This window comes from Oryctolagus cuniculus, chromosome 19, assembly GCF_051225735.1.
Source record: "Oryctolagus cuniculus isolate XC-2025 breed Fujian yellow rabbit chromosome 19, ASM5122573v1, whole genome shotgun sequence".
In the NCBI taxonomy this organism is placed as follows: domain Eukaryota; kingdom Metazoa; phylum Chordata; class Mammalia; order Lagomorpha; family Leporidae; genus Oryctolagus; species Oryctolagus cuniculus.
The window spans coordinates 1,300,886-1,312,614 of NC_142885.1; the positions used below are offsets into that span (position 1 = coordinate 1,300,886).

At 56.6% G+C, this 11,729-nt stretch overlaps 1 protein-coding gene across 1 annotated transcript; it reads left to right on the plus strand.

The window, feature by feature from the left end:
* Positions 1 to 234: 234 nt before the first annotated feature.
* On the plus strand, positions 235 to 10,951 carry LOC149120272 (golgin subfamily A member 2-like; the record flags this gene model as incomplete). Its single annotated transcript, XM_089321929.1, has 8 exons — positions 235 to 288; positions 1,612 to 1,734; positions 7,723 to 7,830; positions 8,622 to 8,785; positions 9,036 to 9,127; positions 9,481 to 9,809; positions 10,057 to 10,170; positions 10,694 to 10,951. Coding segments are annotated over 8 exons (1,242 nt in total), but the record flags the coding sequence as incomplete, so codon positions are not given.
* Positions 10,952 to 11,729: the final 778 nt, after the last annotated feature.

Below are 11,729 nucleotides of genomic sequence, written 5' to 3' on the forward strand. Positions count from 1 at the left end.
GTGACAGAGCTGCACGCGCAGCTCCCATTTTGACGCCTCGGACCACGCCCCTCTTTGTTTCGTCTTTCTCACTGACCAATGGGCTTGAAGTGTGGCGACCACGCCCACCCAGCCTCACCTAGTTCTGCCCTGAAGCTGCGTCTCCTGGCTCAGTCACACACCTGCGCGGTAGCTGCCGGGAGCAATTCGCAGTGGTTGCCGGGATCGTGGTGATGTGCCCCACCTCTCCCCCTCCCCGCGATGTCGGAGGAAACCCGACAGAGCAAGCTGGCTGTGGCCAAGAAAAAGGTAAAACGTCGGGGTCACGCCCCCGGCCCAGCCCACTGCCCCTCTGGTGGTCGGTCCGTGGTGGGGTCTGTGCGGCTCCTCAGACACTCTGGTCGAGCCCGAGCACCCCTTGGCTTCCCCCACCCAAGTCCTCTCAGCCAGCACCGCCCCCTCAGCACCCAGCCCCCACCCTGGCTTGTCGCCCCTGGGTGACTTTGGGCCATTGTCTCCTGGGGCTCCTCGGCCCAGCCTCAGACCTCGCCTCCGGCCTCCCGAAGCCGGACCTCCTTGGGGTCTATGGGCTCAGTCTCCAAGGACTCGGGTCCCTACCCTGCGCCCCACCTCCCCCTATGCAGCGCGTGGGTAGGGCAGAGTGGGATGTGGTGAGGTCAAATCCTCCTGGGGACTGGCATTACCTCCAGCTCGGGCTTTGATCTCCCGGCCCAGTCCCCTAAGTCCTCACCCCCTTTCTGCTTCTGCCTGCAAGGGGACTGGGGACTGGGGGACCCCCTTCCTCAGCTCGGACACTGAAAGTGAGATGTGTCCCGTTCCCCGGGGGAGCTGGAAGTGTGGGCAGTGTTTCTGGGTGACCGCGGGAAAACAGGTTTGGTTTTCTCCCAGGTTTCGACTCTCCAGAGACTTACTTTGGGGGTTGTGCGAGTTCTCAGGCTCACATTCAATTTCCCTGACCCTGGGATCAGAGTGCCCCACACTCAGGCTCTCTGGAGTCACAGCTGTGTGACCGTCTGTGGAACAGACCTTGGGAGACTAAACTTTATAGCCTGAACCCTCCCCAGGGGAGTTTTTGAAGCTGGGTGAGGGCACTGCCACAGAGGAGCAGGCAGCAGCTTGGTGAGGCCGCCCTGGGGCTTGGGTCGGAACCTGTCGTGACATCATAATGGGCCCTTGGCTGGAATAATGCCTGGGTTCTACTCTTTCTCCTCGGTGTCCAGGGTTCCTCGGGGTGCCCCTCGAAGTTCTGCGAGGTTCTGATATGGAAGAAAGGACCCAATGTCTTGTTTCCAAACCACACAAAGCGCAATTCCTGACCACATAATGTTTAACCTTCTACCTCTACCTCTGGTTTTGCTCCCAGCAGCTGCTGATTCTTGGCAGAACCCCAGAAGTGAGAGTTGGAAGCTGATTTTAAATTCCATCATTCCCTTTTATTGAAGCCATGTTGTCAGTTCTTCAGACGTTAACTGATCATTCCAGCCCCTTGAAGGGTTGTCAGTGGCATGAAGTTAGTGGTGGACATGAGAGTTCTTGTGAACACTGTGAAGTAGGATGTGACTGCAGGGGCTTAGGGCATTCCAGAGAATCAACTGCTTTTCCTTTCCACAGTTAAGAGAATATCAGCGGAAGAACAGGCCTGGTGGTCCTGCAGGAGGAAAAAAGAAGAAAAACCTTAAAAACGGCAGTATCCCTAAGACAACCACTTCTCGGGGTTGTCACTCAACTGAGGATGTGAGTCTTGGCTGGCCAGGCTGCTGGGGGCTCGGGGGCTAAGGGGCAATGGGGGGTGGGGGGTTGGGGATCCAGAGGACAGTGGAAGATAGTGGAAGGGAGTGTTAGATACTGGTCAAGGATTCTGGGTCTGAATGCTCCCTTTCCCTCTGCTGGGGATATGATGTAAGGCAAACTGTTCAAGCTTTCTGGGCCTCTCTCTCCACATCTGTAAAATAGATGGGGCTGATGTTTTACTTACAAAGTTTGAGAGTTTTTGCTGTTCTCGTATTAATCCAGAATACAGGGTCTTGTAGCATTCATAGTCGCTGGTATTTGCGACTTCCTCATCCCCGGCCTCAGGAAAAGCCAGGCCAGTGAGAGCAGCCCGGCCATCGGGCTGTCCCCTTAGGAAGCCCCAGGCACTGGGATGCGGCCTTGGCTCTGGGTGACCTCAGAAAAGTCACAGCCTCCCCTGGGCTTCCGTTTCAGGCTGTCAGATATTATGGGATTGGAACAGTGTCTTCTAATTGTTGAGCTGTAGCCTCCCTGTTCAAGAGAACCCTTCTGCAGAAGTCTGGTTTTAACATGGAGAGTGGGGGTCGTGTCTGGGGGAGGGTCTGAGAGCCGGGCTGGTCAGTGACTGCACTTCATGTGACTCTGGGGCCTGGGGACTTTTCCCTCTGTCTGGCGAGGCAGCAATGGCCAGTCTGAGAGGATGGCCTGGGGGCCACGGTGTGGATCTCTGCTCTTCCTCAGCCTCCGTTTCCTGACTCCACCTCTTCCTTCCCCGACATCCTCGCCTCTCTCTAAGCCACGTCTCTGTGTCTTCCCCTGCCCTTGTTTTCCCCTTTTCACCGCCTCTAGATGCAGGACATACTGAAGGTGCTGGTGTCTGACCTTAACCATTCTGATGGGGTAGCGCTGCCCCATAGGACAAGTGGAAGGGGAGGCAGTGCCGAGAACCCCCCCTCTCTGGCTTGCTGCCTCCCAGATGTGCATGTCCCTGAGGCTTGTCTCATTTGCTGCAGACTCTGCCTCTGGCTTGTTTTAAGTTGCTGCCATTAACCCTCGGCCTGCTTATGTCTGCTTCCTCCCCTGCTTGGCTAATTGCATTTTTTCCCTTCCCTTGTGTCTTTTATCATCTTGGAGAGGGTAAGACACACCTCAAAGATTCAGTAATTTGGGAATAACTTCCAGAGCAGGTCTGTGGGGTTTTGGGCTTTGAATGCCCAGTGCAGTCAGACCAGGAGAGATTTGAAAACATACAAATGCTGTTACATTTTGCCCTCTGGGCAAGTAGACCAGATGGAAGTGAGTGATTTTTCAACTTGATGAATTCCATTTCGGTTTGAAAGTGAGAAGGTAGAATTAAGGGAAAATGAATTGGCTTTATAATCACAAGGATGGAGGTTAGCTTTTCAGAGGAACTAACCGGCAAGGATGTGAAGCTACCCAGACAGACCAGTGCTAGGACACTCTGCCTGCCCCTCGTCTCTTTGACAAATCAGATGGGATGCTCAACCATGTTCACTGGGCCCGTGGATGGCAAAGGCATTGGCTGCACAGTGGTGGAAGTAGAAGAACAAGACAGGAGGTGCCATGGGGGTGGCAGAGTCCTCTGAGGGGGCAGGGGAAAGGCGGCAACAGGGCAGCTGCATGGCTAGGTGAGGGAGGTGGGTTCCAAATGGACTTGCGGCTGGAGAAGGTGGCGTTTGAGGCCAGTGTGAAGATTAAAGGTGGGTAATATTCATCCACGTGGCGAGTGGGGGACACAGAGGGAGCGAAGAGGTCATAGGCAGCATCGTGAGGTCATAGAACACCTTTCAGGGCTGCAGGGAGCCTGAGTTGGGGGAGGGGAAGGGCACAGGCACATGGGGCTAGGTAGGCCATAACCTGCAGATAATGTTGGCACTTCCTGTCTAACTGCCCCAGGGCCTAGCCAGTGTAGCAGGGCTGATCTGCAGATGGGCCTAGGGAAAGGGACAGGTGGCTGGTCAACCATCACAGCAGCTCCCACCCAGGAAGGTCTGGCTAAGGGCCATGATCACTCTGCGGCCTCAGAGGAGACAACAAATGGCATAGTCTGGGCAGGGACCAGGCACAGAGAAGTCCTGAGAGCTTAATATTTGAATTCGAGTAGCTCAGTGTACTTGAGCCATCACAGTGTCTCCAAGGGTTGGCGTGAGGAGGAAGCTGGAGTCAGAGCTGGAGCTAGGAATCGGGCTCAGGCACTCTGAAGCGAGGTGCAGGCTTCTCATCTGGTGTCCTGACACCCAGGCGAAGCTCCACCTTCAGACTGAAAGCCAGGAGCAGCCTTCTCATCTGGTGTCCCGACGCCCAGGGGGAGATCCCCCTTCAGATATGAAGTGAGGTGCAGCCTTCTCATCCGGTGACCTGACGTGCAGAAGAAGCTCCACCTTCAGACTGAAAGCCAGGTGCAGGCTTCTCATCTGGTGTCATGACGCCCAGGCGAATCTCCACCTCCAGACGTGAAGGAGGTTCAGGCTTCTAACCTGGTGTCATGACGCCCAAGTGAAGCTCTCCCTTCAGACTGAAAGCGAGATGCAGGCTACTCATTGGTGTCCTATGGTCACGTGAAGCTCCACCTTCAGACTGAAAGCGAGGTTCAGGCTTCTCATCTGGAGTCCTAACACCAAGGCAAAGCTGCACCTTCAAACTGAAAGCCAGGTGCAGGGTTCTCATCTGGTGTCCTGACACCCAGGTGAAGCTCCACTTTCAGACTGAAAGCCAGGTGCAGGCTTCTCATCTGGTTTCCTGACACCCAGGTGAAGCTCCACCTTCAAACGCAATGGGAGGTACAGCCTTCTCATCTGGTGTCCTGACACCCAGGCGAATATCCACCTTCAGACTGAAATCCAGGTGCAGGCTTCTCATCGGGTGTCCTGACACCCAGGTGAGTGCCACCTTCAGACTGAAAGCCAGGTGTAGGCTTCTCATCTGGTGTCATGACGCCCAGGCGAAGCTCCACCTTCAGACTGAAAGTGAGGTGCAGGCTTCTCTTCTGGTGTCCTGACACCCAGGTGAAGTTCCACCTTGAGACTGAAAGTGAGGTGCAGGCTTCTCTTCTGGTGTCCTGATGCCCAAGAGAAGCTCCTCCTTCAGTTGAAAGCCAGGGGTAGGCTTCTCATCTGCTGTCCTGACACCCAGGCGAAGCTCCACTTCCAGACTGAAACTGAGGTGCAGGCTTCTCCTCTTGTGTCCTGAATGCAGGCGTAGCTCCCCCTTCAGACTGAAAGAGAGGGTAAGGCTTCTCATCTCGTGTTTTGACACCCAGGCAAAGCTCCACCTTCAGACTGAGCCAGGTGCAGGCTTCTCATCTGGTGTCCTGACATCCTGGTGAAGCTCCCCCTTCAGACTGAAAGCCAGGTGCAGGCTTCTCATCTGGTGTCCTGACACCCAAGTGAAGCTCCACCTTCAGACGCGATGCAAGGTACAAGCTTCTCATCTGGTGTTGTGACACCCAGGTGATATCCACCTGCAGATGTGAAGCGAGGTTCTGGCTTCTAATCTGGTGTCCTGACGCCTAGGTGAAGCTCCACCTTCAGAATGAAAGCCAGATGCAGGCTTCTCATCTAGTGTGTTGACACCCAGCCGAACTCCACATTCAGACTGAAAGCGAGGTGCCGGCTAAAATCTGGTGTCCTGATGCCCAAGAGAAGCTCAACATTCAGACTAAATTCCAGGTGCAGGCTTCCCATCTGGTGTCCTGACACCCAGGCTAATCTCCACCTCCAGACGTGAAGGAGGTTCAGGCTTCTAACATGGTGTCATGACGCCCAAGTGAAGCTCCCCCTTCAGACTGAAAGCCAGGTGCAGGCTTCTCATCTGGTTTCCTGACACCCAGGCGAAACTCCACCTCCAGACGTGAAGGAGTTTCACACTTCTATTCGGGTGTCCTGAGCCCAAGTGAAGCTCCCCCTTCAGACTGAAAGCGCGGTTCAGGCTTCTCATCTGGTGTCCTGACACCAAGGCGAAGCTCAACTTCTGACTGAAAGCGAGGTGCAGGCTTCTCCTCTGGTGTCCTGACACCCAGCCGAGCTCCACCTTCAGATGTGATGTGAGATGCAGGCTTCTCATCTGGTCCTGACACCCAGTCAAAGCTCCCCCTTCAGACTGAAAGTCAGGTGCAGGCTTCTCATCTGGTGTCCTGACACCCAAGAGAAGCTCCACCTTCAGACTGAAAGCCAGGTGCAGGCTTCTCATCTGGTGTCCTGACACCCAGGCGAAGCTCCATCTTCAGACGTAAAGCGAGGTGCAGGCTTCTCATCTGGTATCCTGACGCCCAGGCGAAGCTCCACCTTCAGACTGAAAGCCAGGTGCAGGATTCTCATCTGGTGTCCTGACACCCAGGCAAAGCTCCACCTCCTCATGTGAAGTGAGGTTCAGGCTTCTAATCTGGTGTCCTGACACCCAGGTGATGCTCCACCTGCAGACTGAAGGCCAGTTGCAGGCTTCTATCTGGTGTCCTGATGCTCAAGAAAAATTCCACCTTCAGACTGAAAGCCAGATTCAGGCTTCACATCTGGTGTCCTGACACCCACGCGAAGCTCCGCCTTCAGACTGACAGCCTGGTGCAGGCTTCTCATCTGGTGTCCTGACACCCAGGCGATGCTGCAACTTCAGTCTTGAAGTGAGCTGCAGTCTTCTCATCTGGTGTCCTGATGCCCACACCAAGCTCCACCTTCAGACTGAAATCCAGGTGCAGGCTTCTCATCTGGTGTCCAGACAACAGGCAAAGCTCCACCTTCAGAAGTAGAATTGTGACTTGGTTGTTCACAAAGTAATCACAGTACATAGATTCTATTTTTATTTACTTATTTATGTATTTGAAAAGCACAGTTATAGAGAAGCCGAGATGAGAGGGAGAGAGAAGTGTTCCATCCCTGGTCCACTCTCTAAAGGTATAACTGCAGAGTCAGCACGCCTCTTTCTCATCTGTAGGCTTTGCAGCCTGGACTCTAAGGAGGCAGCCGATTGGGGTTTTCAGAGGCCAGGGCTGAAGGGTCCAGAGAGCAGGCAGCAACTCCCTGCCTCCACTCAGCTCCTCTGGCTGCTGTCACTTGTTCAGCCATCTTGGCTGTGTGCGGCCGTCTGGCCTGCTGACATGAGGTGGTCTCTAGAGCCAGATGCATGGACCGAGAGTTAGGCCTGAGCCTGGGGAGAAGCTTGATGGGGCTGGCCGAGGGAGGGGGTCCCACTGCGGGAGAAGGAGGAGAGGCTTCTCCACGTCTCCAGCACTAGATCCCCGCATTGTTCCCTAGCAGTTTTTCTGGCAATGAGGCGCCATGACCTCCATGTGCTAAGTCAAAGAGCAGACGTCTTACCTGTGATTTCCTGGCTTCTTTTGATAGAGTAGGTATTTCTGGAGCTGCGAGATTGGGCTGAGAGGTATGCCCATGAGGCGGCTGTGGTTGATTTTATCTCCAGAAAGCAGGGAGGGGCTTCTTGGGCAACATTTCTCCTTGGAAAGGCCTGAATCGGAGAAATGCAGCTGAGGGTTGAGGCAGAGAGGAGGGCAGGGAGAAAGGGTGGAGAGCAGGAGAGGGCAGCGGCAGACAGCTACCTGGAGGGAGCCCCGTCACCACCAGCAGCCTTGGCCCAGCAGGGGCCTAGAGTTAGGGTCACTGTGCGGCAGAGACTGGCTTCCTGGAAGAACACTGCCGTACTCCCTGATGTTGGTGCCTGTTCCTTCTGCCTGCTGCAGCTGCCGGAGGTCAGAGCCCTTGCTGAGGTCCAGGGAGAACCAGGGCCTCATGTCCATGGAGGTCATAGCCCCCTTCCTTTGAGCTTTGGCCACCTGAAAAGATGCCACGTGTCCCCAAGCCTGGACAAGCCATTCCCACAACCCCTGTGGTTCCCAGGATGTGTGACTGTCACTCTGACTGCTACGACATCTTCCTACCTGCTCTGCGCCCTTGTGTCCATGTCAGCAAGGCACCTCCTCTCCTGCATGGCCCCCTAACCCCCTGCTTTGTTCCCTGACAGGCGCCCAAAGACCGCGCTGCTCCTGCACCACCCTCTGCTGATGCCACCGTGTTACCTGGAGTTGTAGCGCCCCCTGGTGCTAGTCTAACTAGCATGGCACCAACTCAGGTTTGCCTCCGTCCTTGTGCCTGCTACCCCTGTATGCTTGCACCATCTCCCTTCCCAGAGGACTGCGCCTGCTGTGCCTTCTCTTCTCCTTTCTTCCGGCAGCTTGGTTCCCAATATGAGGCACCCTTCCCGGCACTGGGGTGGGGGAGGCCAAGATGGGGCTTTCTCTTGAGCTTGTGGCAGTGGCAGGTTGCTGGAAGGAGCTGGGCTCCTGCCACCCCTGGGCCAGTACCAACAGCTGGCAGTAGCCCTGGACTCCAGCTATCTAACAAACAACTCAGTAACACCATAGAGGAATTGGTAAGAGCCCAGTGGGGTCCCCTGATTCCATGCTGCCCACCCTGGGCTTCTGTTTCCCCGTGGGCTCTGAAGAAAGGGGCTGGGGGCCCCCTGGTGCTGAGGGAGAGTGGGGTGCTGGGTGGGCCAGGTCTCAGCTGGAGGGACCCCAGAGCATGGAGCATGCAGCATGGCTCTTATCCTGTTGCTGCCCTCTCCGCCTCCTCTCTTCTCCAGACACCCCTGCTTGCACCCTGGCCACACAGCCCTGGGATTGTGGCCTCTTGTTCAGTGCTGGCCATGAGCCTCATGTCCCCACCCTGACTCAGGCCCTGACCTGAACTTTGAGTTTGGACAAGCCATGGGCTTGAGTTTCCCAAGGAGGTGGAAATGGCAGTTGTCAAAAGTCTCTTTTAGCTCTAAGAATCCAAGATTTCCAGGCTCCCTGGGATGTCAACCTCAGGGAGAGAAGGGATATTACCTGTGCTTTTCATTCCTGTATCCCCGCTGTTAAGAGCAGCCCCAACCCCTATGTAGCACGTGCTGAGCTGTCAAACGATGCGCACACCCCTGTAAATCCAAACCTAGTGGAAGGCCCGTCTTTTCTCACATTCCGTTTCTGGAGGCTCACCTTACTGTCCCCTAAGAAGAATCCCAATTCAGACGCGGTTCCACAGCTGTGAGCAAAAACCAGCAAAGACCCACATGCTCTTTCCTTGGGAGCCTCGGGACAGGCCCTGTGCCCATAGGGTCTGAGAACGTGCCAATCCCGCTCTGGCCCCCTGCCCACCCCCTCTTTCTCTGGGAGTGGAGTAGAGGGGACATCCTTAGTCACCTTCCTTTCTTTGACTCTCCCCACAGAAACAACAGCAGCATCGGTTTAGAGGGAGGCAGTGGCCCTGCTCGTGGCTCTTTTCCCTGTGCTCTAGGCAGCTCTGCACGCTGAGGGAGGAGAAGGAGTGCAGCCTGAGTCAGGTGTGGGAGCTGGAGACCACCTTGGCCGAGCTCAAGAGCCAGATGGGTGAGCAGGGGCAGAGGTGGCCTGGGAGCAGGATGGGTGTTGGGTGCCCCGGTGAGTGGTGTTGTGGCAGAGGGAAGCAGGTCTGTGCCGGTGGATGGCGAGTCTTGTTATCTCTTTGAGCATAGGAGACCTCATCTGTAAATAGGGGTGGCGCACCCACTGTCCACTATGCACGGTCAAGCACTCTGTGTCCTGGCTTGGAAGGGTAATGACCATCTGAATATGGAAAGTTGTTAGCCAAGAAGCCAGCACCGGGGTGGGGGCAAGAAGTTGGCCTGAGGAGCTAAGGACCAAGACAGGAGCTTTTTGAAAACCCAGAGGCCAGGGCCCCTGATGGCTGCTTCCTTTCTCAGCTGAGCCTCCCACCCCAGAGTCCCCAGCCTCCCCTGAGGGGCCGGCGGCGGCGGAGCAGCAGCTGAAGGCGCAGGCTGAGCAGCTGCAGAAGGAGCTGGAGAGCCTGGAGGGACAGCTGCAGGCCCAGGTGCAGGACAACACAGGCCTGAGTTGCCTGAACCAGCAGCAGGAACAGCGGCTGCTGCAGCTGGAGCGGGAGGTGGAGCTGTGGAGCAGCCAGGCCAAGGAGCACAAGCAGAGCGACCGCGTGACCATCAGCCGTGCACTCCTGCAGAACCGGGAGCTCAAGGAGCAGCTGGCCAAGCTGCAGGATGGCTTCGTGAGACTGGTGTGTTCAGCCTCCCTGGGCAAGGCCTCTGGTACAAAACACTTCCCTCTGGGTCTTCACTTCCCCCCCACCAAGGGGATGGTGATGACCTAGGCAGGTGCCCTGTGAGCCAGGACCCTGCTCAAATGTCTGTCAGAGGAGAGGGGCTGAGCTTCCAGCCCTCCTAGCACTGTGGGAGGTGGGCACCTGGTGCTGGGATCCGGATGCAGCCGCTTTGGGTGGCAACGGATTGCTTCTCTCTGTGCAGAGCAATGACAACATGCGGCTCACCCTCTCGCTGCAGGCAGAGCAGCACATCAAGAACGAGCTGGCCAGGGAACTCGGCCAGCTGCAGGAGAAGCTGGGGGAGCTGAAGGAAACGGTAACGCTCAGCCCGACTGTGAAGGACTGGGCCATGGGAACAAGTCTCTGGGGAGGGCAGTGCTAGGCCCAGGAGGGAGGCCGCTCCAGTCTGGAGTGACAGGTGACCTCCATGTCGACTGTCCTGCCTCTCTTAGGGCTGGTAGCCCCGGGCTCCTCCCAGGCCTGGACATCATTGTCCCACGAGAGGCGTGTCACCCAGCTCCTCTGGTCACTACACAAAGGCTACCCTTTGCTAAGCCTCGGATTCCTGACAAAGGAACTTAGCATTTTTTCCTTACACAGGTGTTGAGGATGAGCTGAGATTGTGCATGTAAAGTATTAGGCACGAGTGTTCCCCTAACAGCTGATGCCTTCCCTCTCGTGTGTGGCCTCAAGTTAAAGTGATGGGAAAGAAGGGGATGAGGTGTGAGGCTGGGTGCAGGAGACGCAGGGCTCTGTGCCACTCCTGTGCAACCAGTGGAATTGGTTAGCAAGCCACCACCTGCCCTCATGCTCCCCCCACCCCCCTTGGTCTTCCGCAGATGGAGCTGAAGAGCCAGGAGGCTCAGGGTCTGCACCAACAGTGTGACCAGTGCCTGTTCCACCTGCAGCAGCACGTGGCCACCTACACACAGCTGCACTCTGAGAAGAAGGCACTACACAAGCAGAACCCTCCTGTGCAGCAGCTCAGGAAGCAGCCACAGGAGTTGCAGAACCCCCAGGAGCACCCAGGCCTGGGCACCAACCACTGCATCCCCTTCTTCTACCAGGCTGACGAGCATGACGACATTATCGTCTAACACCAGATGCCATCAGCCCGGGGAGCCCCAACCCCATCCTTGCCACTCCACCCCTGCTAACCACCCTATCCTCTGCCGTTCCTTCCCAGTTCCCTTCCCTCCTTAGCCAGAACCCCTGATGGGGAGAGAAAGGCCTCTTTAGGCTGCCTCTCTGGAGGACCCCGGGGGCTCCTGGGGCCTCCTCATTTCCAGCTCCATCCTCAGAGTCCGTGACCAACACAGGCAGCATTTGTGTGGCCCCCAGAACAGCCGAGACCAGGGGGTGCTCATCCACTTGGGCAAGTCAGCCAGGCAGTTTTCATCGCCCCTCTTGGGGCTAAGTGTCAGCCTGGCCAGCATAATCTGGCCAGGAGCATCACGTGGGGGCATCAGCAGGCACAGACATGAGGGCATCAGGAGAGGAGGGCATCTGAGTGAGTGTCATTGCTGGGCGGGGGCACCAGGGCAAGGGCATCGCTGGGCAGGGGTCACTTCTGGGGCAGGGGCATCATCATGGGCAAGGGTCACTTCCAGGCCAGGGGCATCGTGGGTAAGGGTATATGGGCGAGGAGGGCACAATAGGATGAGGGTCCTCTGGGCGAGGGCAGTCCCTTATTAAGGGAGGCTCCCGGTCCCAAATCGCAGGGTGGCCTAGGCAAGCTGAGGCTAATGGGAGGCCAGGCTTGGTCCAGCTCTTCACTCCGTCCCTGTGCCCCCAAGGCAGGACAGCTGGGAGGCACGGTCAACAGCCCTCAAAGGGTCGGCTGGGCAGGTGATGCAGGGGCGCCAGTCCTCTTAC